The sequence below is a fragment of the Oncorhynchus mykiss genome, chromosome 24 (assembly GCF_057628025.1).
Source record: "Oncorhynchus mykiss isolate SJ-2025 chromosome 24, ASM5762802v1, whole genome shotgun sequence".
NCBI classification, from domain to species: Eukaryota; Metazoa; Chordata; class Actinopteri; order Salmoniformes; family Salmonidae; genus Oncorhynchus; species Oncorhynchus mykiss.
Window position 1 is genome coordinate 25,119,496 of NC_143045.1, and position 19,920 is coordinate 25,139,415.

At 44.4% G+C, this 19,920-nt stretch overlaps 2 protein-coding genes across 5 annotated transcripts; both read right to left on the reverse strand.

Annotated features, from left to right (window-relative positions):
• Nucleotides 1–588: 588 nt before the first annotated feature.
• Nucleotides 589–5,608, reverse strand: dhrs13b.1 (dehydrogenase/reductase 13b, tandem duplicate 1). 3 transcript variants are annotated; one of them, XM_021582861.3, is made up of 5 exons: nt 4,288–5,608; nt 3,776–3,894; nt 3,500–3,623; nt 1,459–1,785; nt 589–1,087 (listed from the first exon to the last, which is right to left on the reverse strand). In XM_021582861.3, exons 2-5 carry the CDS (start codon nt 3,869–3,871, stop codon nt 825–827), a joined length of 810 nt encoding a protein of 269 aa, XP_021438536.3. In that variant the 5' UTR covers nt 3,872–3,894; nt 4,288–5,608; the 3' UTR covers nt 589–824. The 3 variants fall into 3 exon arrangements, with proteins under 3 accessions (XP_021438536.3, XP_090074889.1, XP_090074888.1); XM_090218763.1 differs by lacking the exon at nt 4,288–5,608 and adding an exon at nt 4,072–4,224 and having other exon boundaries at nt 3,776–3,897; XM_090218762.1 differs by lacking the exon at nt 1,459–1,785 and having other exon boundaries at nt 4,288–4,707.
• On the reverse strand, nt 5,091–18,015 carry LOC110504051 (PHD finger protein 12). Of its 2 annotated transcripts, none has more exons than XM_090218757.1 (13): nt 16,699–18,015; nt 15,994–16,175; nt 10,416–10,488; nt 9,640–10,259; nt 9,310–9,442; nt 8,770–8,931; nt 8,417–8,563; nt 7,308–8,136; nt 6,944–7,114; nt 6,753–6,848; nt 6,573–6,655; nt 6,293–6,431; nt 5,091–6,059 (listed from the first exon to the last, which is right to left on the reverse strand). In XM_090218757.1, the coding sequence occupies exons 1-13, from the start codon at nt 16,762–16,764 to the stop codon at nt 5,638–5,640; spliced, it is 3,123 nt and encodes a 1,040-aa protein (XP_090074883.1). In that variant the 5' UTR covers nt 16,765–18,015; the 3' UTR covers nt 5,091–5,637. The 2 variants fall into 2 exon arrangements, with proteins under 2 accessions (XP_090074883.1, XP_021438537.3); XM_021582862.3 differs by having other exon boundaries at nt 6,944–7,177.
• Nucleotides 18,016–19,920: the final 1,905 nt, after the last annotated feature.

Sequence of the window (19,920 nt, forward strand, 5' to 3'; positions counted from 1 at the left end):
TTTCAACTGTTCTGCCTTATTATTATTGGACCATGCTGGTCATTTATGAACATTTGAACATCTTGGCCATGTTCTGTTATAATCTCCACCCGGCACAGCCAGAAGAGGACTGGCCACCCCACATAGCCTGGTTCCTCTCTAGGTTTCTTCCTAGGTTTTGGCCTTTCTAGGGAGTTTTTCCTAGCCACCGTGCTTCTACACCTGCATTGCTTGCTGTTTGGGGTTTTAGGCTGGGTTTCTGTACAGCACTTTGAGATATCAGCTGATGTACAAAGGGCTATATAAATACATTTGATTTGATTTATTCTCATGGTTACTCTGCAGCGCAAAGAGCTCTACTTTCTGTTGAGTAGCGGGAAAGCTTAAACCACACCCCATTGGACAGCACAGGGCATTTTAGCTTTTCTTCTTATTTGCTTTGTTTGGATTCTTCTACTGAAGCTTTCATGCTCATCTCTCTCTCTCTGTAGGGCAGGCATGAGTGCCATCTTTAAATTCTAATTCAGCTGATAAATGGTTAGGAGGATACTTAGGCAAAAGCTATGAATAGTAGTTGGAGCCATCAAAAAACAAACAATCAAGACAAACATTCTTAACATTTTAGGCTTATTTACTGTTTTGTAAGAAATATAAATAATGTCTCTAATTAAATGTCCCATAAATCAATGTTAGGTAAGAAAAAGCAAGCGCTTCATCCATATATTTCTATTCATGTACATTTTATAAAGCAAAACTGAAAGAATGACAGATTTGTTTTGAAAGAACACAGCATATTGGTTAGTAGGTTGAAGCCCAGTTAAAACTGGAGATTCACAGTGGTTTTCTTAAGAGGATAGGCCACTCAGACTCTCACTGACTTCCCATAGCTTCTTGGCCACCGCGTTGTCTCTGGCCTTAGCATAGAGGTTCCTGACTGTACAGTTAGAAAAGTAGCATCCAGAGAGGGGCTCCAGGCCCTCCTGCAGGGCACAGTGTAGGGTGGTCTGAGACCCCGCCACAGTGTCCTTGAAGAAGAACATGAGGAAAGGCTTCATCAGAATCATGAACACCTTGCTGACATTGCGAAACAGTTCAGAGTTGATGGCTCCTGAAAAACAAAATAAACCCACGTTTATATTGGTTAAAACTTGCAAACCAATAAATGTACTATTATTCAGACACATGGGGATCAGAGTAGGCTGTTGGGAGTAGCTATAGGAGGATGGGCTCTTTGTAATGGCTGGAATGGAATAAATGAAACAGAGCCAATCATGTGATTTCCATATGCTTGATGTGTTTGACACCATTCCACTCCAGTCATTACAATGAGCCCATCCTCCTATATCGCCACCCACCATCCACAAGGCGGGGGATGCTTAAAAATACTGCATTTCAACTAATCAATACAAGACAAGTCCTTCTAACCCATACTTGGGCACAATGAAGATTTTATACATAACTGGGATATAGTGCACTCACCTGGGTGAAGGGTGTAGCAGGTAACATTTGTGCCCTGCAGTCTCTTGGCCAGCTCATGCGTGAAGAGAACATTACACAGCTTGCTGTTGGCGTAGATGTTGAAAACATCTGTGGCAGAATTTCCAACTCCTAACTCCTTGTGAGTGCTCAAACAGTTGAAGTCGATGGTGCCGAAGTTATGACCGATGGATGACACGTTGACCACTCGACTCGGACCACACTCCTTCATACGGTCTAACAGCAGGTTGGTCAACAGGAAGGGACCGATGTGGTTGACACTAAACATCATCCCCAAGCCGTCCTCTGTGGTGCCTGGCATGTAAATACCTGAAACAAAGGGGAAGTAACTTATTTCCATTTTGGCTTCATGAAATACTACAAAACATGTTTTACTCAGATTGATACCAGCTGCCTCACTTCCAAAATGTCTACACTGGTGTCAGGATATTACGTGGGTAATATTGGATGGGTATTACCATGTGCCATGGTTGGTGGGCTTGGTTAGTTGAGACAGCAGTCCAGCGAGCTCTTTTGGCTGGAGCATAATTTGTAGCCTACAACACCTTGGCTGCATGTTCAATCGCTATGAAATGTTCCAGCTCTTTGAAATGTTCCAGCTCTATGAAATGTTCCAGCTCTATGAAATGTTCCAGCTCTGTACACAGGCTCTTGTGACACCTCACTAAGAACTAACTTCAAGTCCATCTGGAAAAGGCTGTCTGTACCAGTAGTGGTCAGTGCCATTTAAGATGAGGGAGGATTATTTATTTTTTCCCATGAGCATGGCCTTATTTCTATTACAGTATATTGGATGACCCTCATTCATATTCCATTCACCCAGTTCAATGTAACAGCGATAGGTTTAGGAACCTACATGACACTAACATTTTCCCTATACCCATGAGGTTGCTACAACCTAGCCTATGACAGACAGACACATGGACAGACAGTGACACATTCAATACCGCATTGCACACTCTTGCCTGCATCCAGCTGATCTAGGGTGTAATCATTAGTCCAGTTGCAACGAGAGTTTCTATTGGACAAATTCAGGTATGTTTATCCCAGTTTAAATAAATACAAAATTCCAAGCCGCTACACACAGTTTACATCGTTGTCACCATATTTGCTAAAGTAACGTCATAGACAGCAGCATAGCTAATATAACTAATGTGTTTGTAAACCCCTACAATCATGCAGTAACGTTACAGTACACAGTCAGTGAGCAGTTACACCGTTGGGCCCCGGTGGCAGTAAATTTGTAAATCCAGAAGTTGACCTTGACTTGGAAGAGTTCCAGTGTTGTGTTGGATAGTCATAGCCAGCTAGCTAACATAGCATCCCTCTGTTTGAGCAGGGTGTTTGAGTAGGCTAAACTAATTAGCTTCATTTGCTAGCTAAGTGACATTGGGAAAAAATGACTCTCTCTTGCTTCTCCTTCAATTTGGAATAAATTAATTTGTTCAAAACTGTTCCAACTATTGTCTCTCTCTTTGAGTAAACTACTCACCACACGGTGTGCACTGCAGTGCTAGCTAGCTGTAGTTTATGCTTTCAGTACTAGATTAATTATCTAATCCTTTGATTGGGTGAACAACAGTTCATTCTGCAAGAGCTCTGGTAGGTTGGATAATGTCCTCCGGCATTTGTCATAATTACTGTGAAAGTCTATGGAAAGGGGTGAGAACCATGAGCCTCCTAGGTTTTATATTGAAGTCAATGTACCCAGAGGACAGAAGCTAGCTGTACTCCAGCTACAACATGGTGCTGCCCTACAGAGTGCTGTGGAGGCTACTGTAGACCTTCTTTGCAAAATAGTGTTTTAATCAATTATTAGGTGAGATGTGATTATATTTAGTATAGTTTTATCTAAAAAGGATAACTTTTTAAATGTTTAAAAATACATTTTTATGAAATACACTGAGGATGGTCCTCCACTGGTCTGTACAAGACTAAATACAATGTTATTAAGTCTCGTACAAGGTTGCGTGTATTGAAAGAGGGCCGTAGCGCTGCGAGAAACCACCACTGCAAGCCACACCTGCATTGTTGATGAGCAGGTCAAGTCTGGGCTCAGTCTTTAGGAAGGTTTCAGCAAAGGAGCGAACAGACTTCAGACTCCCCAGATCCAGCTGCATGAACACCACCTCATTGCTCCCGCTCTCCTATAGAACACATTTCTATGTTACAGTACTATTTTCATACACAAATTATAATAGAGAAATCCTAAAACCGCCGCAGAAAAAAAAAGACTAGCCATACACTACTGGCCATTATAGGGGCTAAACTGGTCAAAGAGTTTTCAATCTCCTCCCACCCTCTTGATGTCAGCGAGCGCGGCCTCAGCTCTCCGTTTGCTGCGGCAGGCCAGGATGACTCTGGCACCTCTTCTGGCCAGATCTAGCGCTGTCATCTTCCCTATGCCTGTGTTACTTCCTGGAGAAAGTGGGCATAAAAAAGTATTAAAGAAAAATCTTATATGGGAAGGTGAATAATAAAAGTTTATGATATTACTTTTACATTTATGCAGGTGGGAAGATTTTTTTTTAAAACATGCTTTTTTCATCTTTGGTCTTGATTATCCAACATTGATTAATAAAATAGGAATGGAAATCACTGGAAAAGTTTTCCCATGCAGTTTTGCTTTACTTGTGCATCTCTTTCCTTTAACCACAACACTGTGATAAATATATGCAATACCAACTACCAAACCGACAAGCAAATAGGTATACATCCTTCTCTCTCCTGTGTGAAAACACCTTTGCTTTCAAGAGTGTAGACAAGCTCATTTTAACTCATTGGAGAGCTGCTGTGAAAATATAAACATACCCTTATCAGCTTCACAGTGGATTCAGTTTGTTTATCTGGTGATTGCGCAACTGGACAAACCGGAGTCGCTCTCTCAGGGCACGGCCATGGAAGATAAAAACAGTCAAATCCGAGCAAAAGGGTTTTACCCTTAGACATACATACACTGCATGACGAAAAGTACACTATATACACAGAAGTATGTGGGCACCCCTTCACATTAGTGGATTTGCTTATTTCAGCCAAACCAGTTACTGACAGGCGTATGCAATCGAGCACACAGCCATGCAATCTCCATAGAGAAACATGAGCAATAGAATGGCCTTGCTGAAGAGCTCAGTGACTTACACCGTGGCACCGTCATAGGATACCACCTTTCCAATAAGCTTCCGCAATCGATGGTCCAGTTTTGTGAGCTTATGGGGGGGGGGCTAACACTTCACGGCTGAGCCATAGTTGCTCCTAGACTTTTCCATTTCACAATATCAGCACTTAGTTGACCGGGGTAGCTCTAGCAGGGCAGAAATTTGACTAACTGAGCTCTTCAGTAAGGCCACTATACTGCCAATGTTTATCTATGAAGATTGCATGGCTGTGTGCTCGATTTATACACCGGGTATGGGTGAAATAACCAAATCCACTAATTTGAAGGGGTGTCCACATACTTTTGTATATATAGAGTCAATTGCAACTCCTCTTTGCCAGAGCTAGCTGTACATGACCACCACCTACTGGAAATTTCACTCAAGATTTATTACTGAAAAAAGCATTTTAGACTGTTGACCCCATGTCTCAAAGTTATCAAGAATGCAGCAGGAGGAGACATTTTTAAGTTTGTTCTTAAAAAATCTGTATTTTCCAGACAGGCAGAAACCGACAAAGAACGAGTGTTAAAGCGAGAGCTGAAACGTTGACACTATTTACACCATGGATTTCAGCATGGAGCACACAGGTCAATGGGAGGTACTGTACGCTTAAAAAAACAACCACAATGGTTTATGTACAGGATTTCCAATTGAAAAGCACCAAACATATTGACATTAATACACTGTACATACAAATGTGTGTATAAGCATGTTAGGGAGCATGAATGTATAACTAGCTACCTGTGGTGCTAACGTAGCCACACCAACAAAAATGTGAGTACTACAATTTCAATATCATAAAATGAAATGTTTGGGCTACATGAGCTGGCTGAAAAATAAGGAAATGTTATGTAACTACACTGGCAAAAATGAGTGAAATATTTTAAGTCCAATGATCTTCGAGAGGAATTGACATCTAAATAATAGATTTGAGATTGAATTTAACGTGAAAGTATAAACAAAATATCTATTTTCCCTGCGTGACAACCAGCTCTGTAGGGTTCCCTTAGGTTTGACTGCAAAGAGGTGAAAAAGAGAGAGTTTGGGCTATGGAACCAAGGTGCACTTGGTGGAGCTTGATAGTCTGTTTGTCTGCCTCCTCTTGGCTGGGGGTGGTACTGGCAGGGGTGGTATTGGCGATGCCAGTGGTTCCCTCTTCTTTGGGCTGCTTGCTGGTGAACTCAACAATGCTGAAGACAAACTGCATGCAGCCCAGTTTGATGTAGCTGCCGTGGTGGAGCAGCGCTGTGCCCTCCCAGCCAGCCCCGCTGCCACCAATCAGGCTGGAACTGCTGGCCTTACAGTTGCAGGAGAGCCTGGGTCCTCCCTGGGGCTGGCAACTCATCACTCCTCCTGATGGCATCAGGCCAGTCCTGGGGCCGGGCCCTGCCTCAGCCCCCTCCTCCTGCTCTCTCATCTTACAATGGCCTGAAGAAAGAGGGCACCGTCACTCACAAGTGTCCTACAGACACACAATGCTGGCCAAACCCTATGTCTACAGGTTTAAGGTGATGGGGCAAAACAACCAACCACATGTTGCACACAGGAGAGATAGGGGGTTTCAAACTTAGCAAAATTGATAAGTGTGTGTGTGTGTGTGTGTGTGTATGTGTGTATATGCTGAGGTGTGTTCATATACTGAGGTGTGTGTGTGTACTTACGGACAATGCCCTGCACTTTAGACACCAGGCCACTAACCGGGCTGGGGGAGGCCTTCTCAGAGAAGTCACAGGAGTAGAGTACATTGTCCACCGTGGTCCCATGCTCACTGTAGTTGAGCAGCTCGTAGTGCTTGGTGTTCTACAAACAGGTACAAGATAACCATCGGTCATGTTGTCTGTAGTGCTACTTTTATTTCAAATATTGCTCACTGCTCAGCAAGGGGTAAAATAGTTTTTGTTCGACAAGCTATCAGTGTTTCAAACAGGCAAGACAACCTACCCCGTCGTAAAAGATGCAGGCGTGTTTTCCAGATACATAATTACAATGACCATAGTTTGTAAGGCACACATCCATGTCAGCACCTACAGTGGGTTGTCAGAGAGAGAAAGACTGATGAGACTCTGTTCCATGTTGAGTAAAGATCACAGTATTTCATAATACAGCATGGGCAGTCCTTACCAGCTCCTATGTACAGGGTCCTATAAGACATATTGATGGCTCCTCCCTTCCCCATGAGTGGATAGAATGTTGCTCTCGCCTGCACCTTCGGTTCTTCTGTGATCGGGACAGATTTTGGAGGAATTACATTTTATTGTGTAAAATTCTTATGACCCTAAAATGACACTGCCAGCAGTGGGGCGGGGTCTTACCCTCTGTGCGTGGTGCGGGAGACTGAGGTTTGAGGGCGACGCTGATGGTGGGAGGAGCGGTTAGACCGCTGCCTTGGGAGGTTGGGGGCGCTTTGGGGGGAAACAGCTGCTGTATCCTCTGCCAGGCCAGGAGTTTGACCAACTCCTCATCCAGGTTACTCAGCTCCATCTCTGTACGAACATGTTTCAACGTCATCATAGACTTCGCTTGAAGCAATCCTGTATCACAGCCATCTGTAAAGTTTTATACTTTATTCAACAACAAAAAAGTTCTGTTTTTAAACTAGACAGCAAGAGGTGCTCATCACCTAGGCCTAATTCTAAACAGTGGTTCAGGTAGAATGGTGTTGAGGTATCTACATACCCCCATCCCCTTCCATCATGGCCTTCATGCCACCAGACAGGTCTGCTATGGAGGTGGAGAGGGAGCTGGGGAACACGGAGCTGCCCTTTAGATCTGGCCCTAAGGAGAGACAGGGAGGTGTGGTGGTGGGCTGTCTTGCTGTGCTGGAGTCTTTAACGGCTCTGGGTGGGGTAAAGACATGGACACCCAGTTTGGGGCTGGGGCCGAGCTTCAGCTCACTGAAGCAGCTCAGAGGGGTGGCCCCTGCCTTGCCTGGAGGAGTCCCGTAGGCCTGACTCTTGACATCCTGCCCTGTAGCTGCACACGTCGAAGGGGAACAACCTTTCTGGGTGCAAGACTCCAGGGGGCTGCCCCTCTCCGTTTTAACCACAACCCCTCTTCTCAGGTGATTGGGCAGCCCCAGAGCAGAGATTGGGAGTGAGGCTAGGGGGTTGAGTATGTGCAGCTGGAGCTCTGTCTGTCTGCAGGCACCTGAGGCAGCGTCACACGCTAATGGCCCATTGGCTTGCACAGGCTGTTCCGTCAGGGGTCCGTTGTGTTTCCTGCACTTCAGACAGGGCCTCACCGTGCAGCAGCAGCTCTCCTGGCCCTGCGAGAGTTCCTTCAATACAGGGGCTCCCTGGGGGCCATCAGATGTATTGCAGGGCTTAGAGCAGGGGGCAGGCAGGGCAGAAGCTGTCCTTTCTGCAAGGGGCAGAGTGCTGCTGTTCTCTAAAGCCACACAGGGCTTAATGTCTGTCTGTTCAGAGTCCCAGTCTGACGAGGACTTCTGCTTGCCAGATAAATGTCGCATGATGCTGCACTGGAGCGCCATGACGTCTCTAAGCCACTGAACAACGAATAAAAAAAACATTTCAGTGAAAATAAGCACCTTCACCCATCCATCAACTCTCCAAATAAACATCAATTTACAGTTATTACACATTCAATAATTGGCAGGTCATTCCTAGCATGTCTGGACCCATGTCTTCTAGCTGGGCCAGTGTCCAGTGATTTTTTTATCAAGTGCTTTAGTGGCGTCTCAGGCACAGCCCAAAGGAACCACTGAATCTCAGTGTAGTAGACAGATACTAGTGGGTGAGTTTGTGCTGTGTGTCTGTCATGCCTACCTCCTGTTGCTCCGCCTGGCTGGTAAAATGCTGAGGGGAGCAGTCCTGGTTTGGGATGCCATTACAGATCAGCTCCCCGTTACGCACCGCTGCAGGAGCCAACATGGCCGGGGGGTTCTTGTACTGGGACTTAATAGCATCGGGTACCTGGAGGGGCAAACAAACACCCACACACAACATTATTTACAGGAGCAGTGATGTCCCATTGTGTTTCTTCACATTCACTCTTAATGTAGATTCGTTGACAAATCAATACATCTGTCTTCATCACCACTACAGTATTTCAAACTGAAAAGCAAAAACGGATTTCATAACATTATATGGTTTTTACAGACTCAGTGGGCGTAAGCAACCTTGAGCGCCTTCGTCTTGTGGTGGACACCTCTGCGGACAGGCGGGTTCTGTCGGTGGACCCATCGCAGGAAGTCCACCTTGACTGCATGCTGGGATATTCTGTCCTGGAACTGGTCTAAGAGCTTGCAACGGCTGGTAAGGGACAGGCTCCGCCGGTTCAGCTGGAGAAAAGGGCAGGAGGCCATGTCAGGAAAAAGAGCGATGTCTACTCCTGAATCAACCAGTAGCCAGACACTATGCACTTGTAACACGTCTATAGACCCTAAAGCTCAGCTGGAGAACAGGTCACGTCAGTAACAGAATAACTTCCACATACTAGGGTTGAGAGATATCACAATATTATTGCATATGGGTGATGCTTGATATCACCCAAACACAACTACAAACCCTTTTCCCTGTACAGCGAAAACAGAGCCATTCCTATCTAAAAATCACCATATCCGTATTGTTTTTAAGCCTGCCAAAATACTTAACCCCAACTCCATGCACGAGGATGCTTGGCCACCAGATGACACCGGGGGGTTGGCTACATCACTTACCACCAAGTGCTCCATATGGTTGGGGCACATCCACCTGCCTGTGGGCATGGCAGTGAGTGGGGGGTCCAGGCAGTCCATGTGGAAGAGCAGGGGGCAATAGTCACACTGAATCAGGGGGGCCATTCTGCAGTTCCTATAGGATAGAAAGGAGCACAGAGAAGAGCGTAAGCTTGGATTAGCAAAGTCAACCAACCAACCAATGCACGCAGACATACACAAACTCAGAAAATATAAGGAGTCTATTTGGATTCCCTGAATACAGATTGTATTTGAATAATCTGTGTTGATATAACTAACGATGATGTTGCGGGTTTGATTGACTAATCATACCTGGTGCAGGAGAAGCAAACCCTGACTGGCAGAGGAACGAGGCCGTTGGGGTCCATCTCATGCGGTGGTCTCCTGAAAGTCTTCATGATCAGCTCCTCTTTCCTCCTCCGTTTAGTGCTGCCTGGCAGTGCTGTGGTGCAAGTGAGCTCGTTGGGCAGCTGGAACTGCGAGGGGTTCCTCTCCATTGCAGCGGCAATGAGCAGCTGAAAGGGCCTCTTGAGGAGCCGTGGTGTGGGGGTATGGGTGGCGGTGGCTTGCTCAGGTTCCGAGCACTGGGCCTCCACCACCACCTCCTCCTCTGCCTTGGCCATCTCGTCAGCCTCGTTCTGCTCCTCCGAGGGGGTGGCCGTGTCCGTGGAGGAGGTGTTGGATGTTGGCGTGCCCGGTCGGCTGCTGGCCCGCCGCTCAAGGTGCTCCAGACGCTCCAGATGTACGGCAGCCACCCGCAGCCCGGGTCCAGCTGCGCCGACCCCAGGGGGCAGCCTGTCCAGGCGCAACGTAGTGGTAGTAATGGTGGTGGTGCCCTGCTCCAGTTCAGCTGCGGGGGGGGGGGAGCGCTTGGAGAGGGGCCTCTCCCTCTCCAGCAGGCCATTTGTCGGCCCAGCCTTCTGCTCCCGCTTCTGGGAATGACAGTGAGAGACCAGCTAGGATCAGACAGTATTCACCACCACTAGGGTTGTTGCAATACTTTGACTCGTATTGATACATTGAAAATGGGTGTTAACATTTGAAGCATAATAACATCTCTGTTGTATCATTTATTGTTGAAACCTCACCTTTCTCCGTACGTTGCAGCGATGACACATCCAGTCACCAGGAGGCAGCATTTCTTCACTCAATGGTGGGTTACTGTAGGAACCACAAAAAAATAGCCATAAAAAAAAAGGACTTTTTTGCTTGTCATTTTATTCATAGGTCCAACGTGGATCAATTGCTATGTAAACTTTATACGGGCTAATGCCAAACAAAGCATCTATTCAATTTTGAGGCATAGGCTATAAATCAGGGTATAGGGGAGTGTTTTTTTTTATTTAACTAAGCAAGTCAATGTAGAACAAATTCTAATTTACAATGACAACCTACCAAAAAGCATAATGCCTGCTGCAAGGACAGGGGCTGGGATTAAAAATACAATTTTAATATAGGACAAACCACACATCACAACAAGAGACACCACTACATAAAGAGAGACCTAAAACATAGCATAGTAGCAGCACAACATGGCAGCAGCACAAAACATGGTGCAAACATTATTGGGGAAAGGTAGGGACAACAATACATCACGCAAAGCAGCCACAGGTGTCGGTGTCCATGATTGAGTCTGTTGCAGATCGTTCCAGTCGCTAGCTGCAGTGAACTGAAAAGATGAGCTACCAAGGGATGTGCGCAGAACGGGTTTTGTATGTGGAGAATGAGGGCTGCAGATGATATCTCAGGGGTGAGTGAGGCCTAAGAGGGTTTTATAAATAAGCATCAACCAGTGGGTCTTGTGACGGGTATACAGAGATGACCAGTTTACAGAGGAGTATAGAGTGCAGGGATGTGTCCTATAAGGAGCATTGGTGGCAATTCTGATGACCGAATGGTAAAGAACATCTAGCCACTCGAGATCACCCTTACCTGCCGATCTATAAATTTCATCTTCGTAATCTAGCATGGGAAGGATGGTCATCTGACTCAGGGTTCGTTTGGCAGCGTCGGTAAAAGAGCAGCAATTACATTAGAGGAAACCAAGTTGAGTATACCGTCTAGCCATACTCCCAAGTATGAGGTGACTACCTCAAGTTCTAAACCCTCAAAAAGGTAGTAATCACACCAGCGGCGAGAGGGGTAGTCTTCTTACCAAACCACACAACCTTTGTTTTGGAGGTGTTCAGAACAGGGTTAAGGGCAGAAAACACTTGTTGGACAAAGAAAGCTTTGTGGTAGAGCATTTAACACAAAATCCAGGGAGGGGCCAGCTGAGTATAAGACTGCATCATCTGCATATAAATGGATGAGAGAGCTTTCTACTGCCTGAGCTATGTTGTTGATGTCTATTAAGAAGAGCGTGGGGCCTAGGATCAGGCATTGGGGTACTCCCTTGGTGACAGGCAGTGGCTGAGACAGCTGATTTTCTGACTTTATACATAGCACTCTTTGAGAGAGGTAGTTAGCAAACCATGCCAAAGACCCCTCAGAAACACCAACAACCCTTAGATGGCCCACAAGAATGGAATGGTCTACCGTATCAAAAGCTTTGGCCAAGTCAATAAAAATAGCAGCATGAATCAAGGGCAATGGTGACATCATTGAGGACCTTAAAGGTTGCAGTAACAAATCCATAACCTGAGTGGAAACCAGATTGCATACCAGAGATAATACTAGACATCAAGAAAGCCAGTCAGTTGATTATTGACAAGCTATTCCAACACTTTTAATAAATAGGACAATATAGAAATTGGACTATAACAGTTAGGGTCAGCTTGATCTCCACCTTTAAATAAAGGACACACTGTGGCTGCCTTCCAAGCAATGGGAATCTGCCCAGAGAGGAGAAACAGGTTAAAAAGGTCAGAGATCGGCTTGGCGATGATCGGGGAAGCAACCTTAAAGAAGAAAGGGTCTAAGCCATCTGACCCCATGTTTTTTGGGGGTCAAGTTTAAGGAGCTCCTTTAGCACCTCGGATTCAGTGACTGCCTGCAAGGAGAAATGTTGTAGCCGGGCAGGGGGAAGAGAGGGGAGGAGCAGGAATGTTGGGCAGGCAAGGAGGCATGGCTGAGTCAAATAGGAATCCTGACTTAATGAAGTGGAGAATAAAGAGCTCGGCCATGTGCTTCTTGTCAGTAACAACCACATCAACATTAATACGGGCAGCTGTGAGGAGGAGGGTTTGTTCTCCAGGTCTTTTTCCAAAACGTCTTAGGGTTAGACCCACAGAGAGAGAACTGCTTCTTAAAGTAACTAACTTTGGCCTTCCGGATAGCCTGAGTGCACTTATTTCTCATTTGCCTGAACGAGAGCCAGTCAGCCTGAGTATGTGTGTGCCGAGCCTTTCGCCAAAAGCAATTCTTGAGGTGGAGTAACTATGCAAAATTCTAATTTTCTTTATGGGGGAGTGTTTCCTAACAATAACACTGAAAATATCAAAAAAGAAAGTCCAAGCATCTTATACCAACTTAGAGGCCAGGTCATGAAGGAAGGTTCACTCACTAAAGTATTTTAGCAAGTGTATGACAAAATCGGGACAGGTTGTTTTACTGAGCAGCCATTACGAACACAGGATGTAAAACAGTGATCACTAAGGTCATTACAGAAAACACCAGACTGTTACCTATCAGGTTTATTTAAGGACAAAATCAAGTAGAGAGTAACATTTTCTGGATGTTTGGAGTCATACCTTGTGGGATTGGTAATAATCTGAGAAAGATTTAGGGAGTCCCATTGCTTTAGGATTTGGTCAGGTGGTTTAAGCATGTCCTAGTTTAGGTCACCTAGCAATACAAATGCAGACTTAGTGTAAGGGGCCAGGAGAGAGCTTAGGGCATTTAGGGTACAGGCTGGTGCTGATAGAAGACGAGAACACCCAGCAACAGTTAACAAAGAGCTATTTGAAAGTTTAGCTGGTTTTAAAGCATTAATCAAATTGTTTGGGTCAGACTTGGTGGAGACAACCGAGCACTGAAGGTGATCCTTGGTAAAGATTGCCACTCCACCACCGTTGGAATATCTGTCTTGACGAAAAAGGTTATAACCAGAAAGGTTAACATCAGTGTTCAAAACTCTTCCTTAACCACGTCTCGGTAATGTCCAACATCTGGATTGGAGCTGTGAACCCACACTTTCAATTGATTCACTTTAGGTAATAAGCTAAATCAGTAAAGCAGATCGCCCCAAATCTGACTTGTGCTCTAGCAACAGTAGATGGGCCAGGGTGTACATGTACATTTCTAGATATCATCAGCAGTAATACAATCAGGGCACAGCAGAGGGCAGGGTGAGCTCTGCAGTGTTGATTAATGACATTTGAATGTGCATTAGATGGCAACAAGTTCATATTGTACAGTAATTTCCTCAGGCAACGTGAATACAAAGCCGGAGAGATGTGGTTATAATTGGATGGGAGGCCAAGAGTCCTTGTAACCAATAGAGAGTCAGAGTCCCGAGTGTGGAAACAAACAGTCTGTCCCACAGTCGGGTAAACAAGCAAGTTCATAGTCAACAAAGCCTCCAGGACTCATGAGGCAAATAGCATAAAGCACAATAAAATAATCTAACGACTTGGGGCTAGCCATTGTAAGTTCAGAGTCACTCGCCCCAACAGTGCGTGTGTGCTGGAGGCGACGACAGGCCAGGGCAGACTGAACAGATTGCCAGGTGGGATCCAAGCAGCAGTGAAGCAGGCAAAGGGAGTAGGTGTCACACCCACAGGGAGAAGCTTTTTTGGGGAGGCAGATTCCTTATAGACAATCCCAGCTAGCTAGCAGGTTTCTGTCCATTGTTTTTTTCCACTTGGAAGAGGTGGTTGTTAGCCAGCTATATATCTCTTCAGATTCGGCGAATGGTCCTTTACGACATCCAAACAAATGGCTGTTGTGTTTTGGAGATTGTGAGGAGGATATCATCTGATGTGATCAAAGCAACAATATGGTTTCTTATTGCGGTAATGTACAAATGAAGTGTCTTGGCTCCATATCAGTTCAAAATAGAGATCAATCCAGGGGCTACTGTATTGTGATGATGTAATTGACCTGTGCTGGAACAGGTCTATGTTTCAAAATACCACAACATAGCATATCAAAATACACCTTTTAATACCTAATGCAAACCTTACTTTAATGCTTGAGTGTTTACTGTTAGAATGGCTTCTTTTCTAAATGCCTGTCTCCATCTAGTGGGATTAATGTGACACTGCCTGGCATGCCCACTTGTCAAAAAACAGGAGTTAGTCAATATTGAAAACTGTTTTTACTTTATCTTTAAAATCACCAACACAGGGAAATTAAGCACAATAATGTTGTAATGTTTCCTGACACTAGACCAGTGTCAGGAAATGTTTTGCTCGGTCTTGGGCAATGAAGACAAACTCTTCCAGAGACAGCTCCCATTCAGTCAGCACAAATATCCACACTCCTTTCTTGACACAATTTCTTATGGCCTATTGAAACCTGGGCCTCCTACTTTACTGGTAATATTAGAGTCCTTTACATTAATCGAAAAATGGGAAATTGTTTGAAAGTTTCATGCTCACTGTTAGTAAGGGGAGACCAGGGAAATTGTAACATATTTTGTATTTGTAGCTTTTATAGACTTGGGTTACTGGTAATATGTAGAGTGGCTCTCTATTTGCCATAAGCATGCATTTCTTTTCACCATTCTGAATGTCTAAAGAACATGTTCTTGAAATCTGAACACAGAACATGTTTACCTTATCATGGCGATTTCACACAATTACAATCATGGTCTTGAATTGGTCTCGCTTTAGGTGGTCTACGAACAACACCTAGCTGCGATGCTCATAAAATATATTCTACTACCCAGTTTATACAGCCTGACATCATAATTAATTGTTGGAATGCTTTCTGTTTCCAATCTAGAAGATATACAGCTACTGCATTGGCAGTTGTCAATGTGATTGTATGATGGAACTGAAATTAAAATCACACAGCTAAAGTTACCAGCAATGGCAAATTTTACAGTCAATGACCACCCAAGGGGATATGCAAATGTTCTATTTGCAAAGACAGATTATACTCAGTCCTCTATGTGGAAAGCCTTGTACTGTAGCCTAGTTCACAACCAAAACCTGCACTATTGGCTCATATGACATCAACTGTAGCTATCAACCAACATGACACATATCCAGATCTTGCACAACTGTGTGGTGCAAATGTCTAAATGGATGTCCCCAAAATGCACATAATATGCTCATCTCAAATCGAGTTATAAGCACGGTAAATCAGCTTTAATATCATAATTATATTCCTGCTAAAAGTCAAGAGAAACGTCAGTAAAATGGCGCTGGAATAAAACGTTTTTCTTCTTAGGTCGCCATATTGTAAACAGAGGCCCACGCTCGAAGAGCAGCCTCGACTCCATTTTCAGCCAGCGTTCTCAGTTAAGAGTTGGTGAGAGACGATGCCTGGAGCCAAGCAGACTTAGGCGGAGGCTGGCTGCAACCATTTAGCGGTTAATTTTAACCAAGTCCACCCCCCATTTAATTTAACATCTCAAGTGTGGTATTTTGCACAGCGGCAAGGTTCTGGAATAAGCTGGATTATCTAAACAGGACAGCCGGCAGTCATTCTGAATCCAGCAAAATATGCACGATCCTTACCAAGCTAGTGGGATACAAGTATCATTTTCACACATACCAACATTGTAGATGGAAGGCGGCAGGACAATGGTCACAACACAGAAGGTCCCCTCCCTCATGACAACTATCACAGATGTCGTGGTTGGTGGCCCTGCTCTTTCTCCGAACGTCCCTTTCACTCCTCCGATTCCTCTTTTCGCCATCCTCTGACTTGGGGGGTGCGAGCAGTGTTTGAATTTGCTGTAACAAGTTGAACACGTATGAGAAATCTGGATCGCCAAATTGAACTATCTTCACTGCCCATTTAGGTTTATTGTCCTTGTTGCTAGCACATCAAACAAATAAAGTTAAGTGTATGATTCAGTATAATCTCAGGAACATAATTGTTGATAAAAGCTAGTTAGGTCAGTAAACTATAAATCGCCTACTGATGGAAACTAGGGTATTTACTGTAACGTATGCAGCAGTGATCAAAGCAGCTGACAAAAAATAGTTTTAAATATGACTGTAGTTAAGCTATAGTTAGAGTAATAGCACGTTTCCCATAAACTGGCTAGTTACACATCACAAAGATAGGTGTTTTGTCTTCAACTTCATCCTAGCCAACGGCGTTAGAACAAAATTACAGCCTCAACATATAGTTATATGCTTCCATCCTGCTATCTAGCTAACCATGTCCATTTGGCTCGCTAGTTAGATAGTTAAAAAACTTAAAAGGTTGCATTTTAACTGAAATTAGCAACGTTGTAGTGACATGCCTCACCTCCATTAAGCCCCCAGAGGTATCCAAGTCGTACACAATCGTTGGCGTCTCCATTTTGTCCCACATTCACCCAGCAAAGCAGTCGACGACTTCTTGCAGAGAATCCTATGCTATGGAACCTAGCTAGTTTCGTTCCACGCCCAGTGTGGCTCTGTCGAGCCCCCCCCCCCCCCCCCCCCCCAACACTTGTTTCCTCCAAATTGTCTTTCTCGGTTTATTACTGAATATTGTAGAGGGAATAACGGACCCAGTCGTTATCTAGCCGAACGTAGCGACCTCGTACGCAAGCTAGGAATTGCTACGTTAGCTAGCTGCTGTATCTGAATAAGATAAAGACACACACTAGACTGATAGCCAAAGTACCTATTTAGACAACTGTCTTGTACCCACGGTAACTTAGCTAGCTACTATAACGTTAGTTTGCCACGCCAGCCATCAATGTTCGCTTGCTAACTAATGGCAAGTATATCACGAATGTTATGAGTTTCTCACAAACCTTAACGTTGAGCCCATTCTAAACTGTCTTGTTGTCAGGTTGGTGAACAACTGTGAATGTATCTGTGAGGCCTAGCCATGGTTCTTGTTTCTGCTCCTAGCTAAGAGAAGACGCTTGAAAATTCTGCAAACCCGCTCGCTTCCACTTTGCATTGTCAACAGTCAGAATATACAACATGTAAAATGGCAAATTAAGCGTTATTTCCAACCAAGGGTTGCAAAATGCGTTTTGTTGTTATTCTTCCAAGAGTGCAGGTTCCTCAATAATAGTATTTTTGTTATGAAAAATCAAATGCATCAATGTTGCTAGCGGCAATATCCTCTCCGAGTTGGCGCAACTGCGAATGAAATTACGTTTGAGCATGCGCGTTTCAAGATTGTTAAAAAAACATGGCCGCGGCAGCACATAAACAGTTGTCACTAGTTACCAAAGCCATAAAGTCAAAATGGGGTATTTCGTAAAAATTCATGAAAACTAAAATGTACTTTTGGTCTTAATTTAGGTTAGGAAACAGTTTAGCAGTGTGGTTAAAGTTGCAGATTTTAGGTAGATAAATTGTAGAAATAGGCGGGTTTAGCCATAATTAAGACTTTGTGGCTGTGGTAACTAGAGACGACGACACAAACTAATAAAAATGTCATGCGCTTGAGAAGCCCTCAAAGACAGCTGGCAAGCTAACTTGAATAATTAGTTGGAGCTGCTAAGTTGTCAAATAACAGCTAGATAACTACACCAGTTTGCTTATATTGATCAACTTTAACGCGCTATCTTCCCCTCTATTTGTGACTGACCACCAACGAAGCTTGCAAGCAAAACTACCCTCCTCATTTCAATGTAGCCTTCGCTACGCCCTCCATCTATATGGACAATCATATCAGAGTTTTCTTATTCTATGGTATATTGGCGATCACACAATTTAATGTGCAGGATGGAAACAGGTTTCCCAAAAAACTGAACAAACTACCAATAAATAAATAAAACTTTCTGTTAAAAATCTGATCCCTACACAGGCTCAAGGGGAACCTGTGAGGACGGGTCTTCAGGTGCCAGTACCCCTTGCAAGTCTTCAGATGTCCCCAACAAATTTCTGCCAGCCACAATAATGTCCAGTTTATTAGACTTATTTGAGACTTGTGCCATACAGTTTATAACTGTGGCAATGAATGCAACGAAATCAACCTTTTTAAATTAACACAGGGTATCTTTCTTGTGGAAGCAAATATTAACTACAGGCTGTGGTGCATCCGCTACCATATCTTCACCAGCATCACTTGTTTTCTTCATTATTTTAATTGCCTCCGCATCGGAGATTGGATTGACCTCTCACTTTTGCCACCTCAATCTCCTTCACCCTTACAGGGCCTTCCAGGAACTCAGGATCATGATCCCCACCTCAATCTCCTTCACCCGTACAGGGCCTTCCAGGAACTCAGGATTATGATCCCCACCTCAATCTCCTTCACCTTTACAGGGCCTTCCAGGAATTTAGGATTATGATCCCCACCTCAATCTCCTTCACCCTTACAGGGCCTTCCAGGAACTCAGGATCATGATCCCCACCTCAAACTCCTTCACCCTTACAGGGCCTTCCAGGAACTCAGGATCATGATCCCCACCTCAAACTCCTTCACCCTTACAGGGCCTTCCAGGAACTCAGGATTATGATCCCCACCTCAAGTTCTTCAGTATAATCTGTCCGTCTGCACACACTTGAAATATGGACAAATCCTTTACAATTCTTACACTGCAGTGGTTTGGGGATGAAAGCTCTTACAGCATAGCTTCCCATGCGTAGGTATTTGCTCTTTATCAAAAAACAACAGGACATGTGGTGTCAGGAAAATAACCTCTCATTCAACGTCAACAAAACAAAGGAGATGATCGTGGACTTCAGGAAACAACAGAGGGAGCACCCCTGTATCCACATCGGCTGGAAAGCAGTGGAGAAAGTGGAAGTTCCACGGCGTACACATCACTGACAAACTGAAATGGTCCACCCACAGCAGCGCCTCTTCAACCTCAGGAGGCTGAAGAAACTTGGCTTGTCACCTCAAACCCTCACAAACTGTTACAGATGCACAATTGAGAGCATCCTGTTGGGCTGTATCACTGCCTGGTAGGCAACTGCACCTCCCACAACCGCAGGGCTCTCCAGAGGGTGGTGCGGTCTGCACAACACATCACCGGGGGAAAACCTCCAGGACACCTACAGCACCCGATGTCACAGGAAGGTCAAAAATATCATTAAGGACAACAACCACCCGAGCCACTGACTGTTCACCCCAATATCATCCAGAAGGCGAGGTCAGTACAGGTGCATCAAAGCTGGGACCGGGAGACTGAAAAACAGCTTCTTCCTCAAGCTTCTACCTCATCAGACTGTTAAATAGCCATCACTAGCACAGAGAGGCTGCTGCCTACATACACAGATTTTAAATCATTGGCCACTCTAATAAATGGAACACTAGTCACTTTAATAAAATGTACATATTTTTCATAACTCATCCCATATGTATCTATCTACTGTATCTTAGTCTGTGCCGCTCTGAAATTGCTCTTCCATATATTTATATAGTCTTAATTCCATTATTTTACTTAGATTTGTGTGTATTTGGTATTTGTTGAGAAATTGTTAGATATTACTTATTAGATATTGCTGCACAGTCAGAAATAGAAGCACAAGCATTTCGCTACACTCACAATAGCATCTGCTAAACATGTGTATG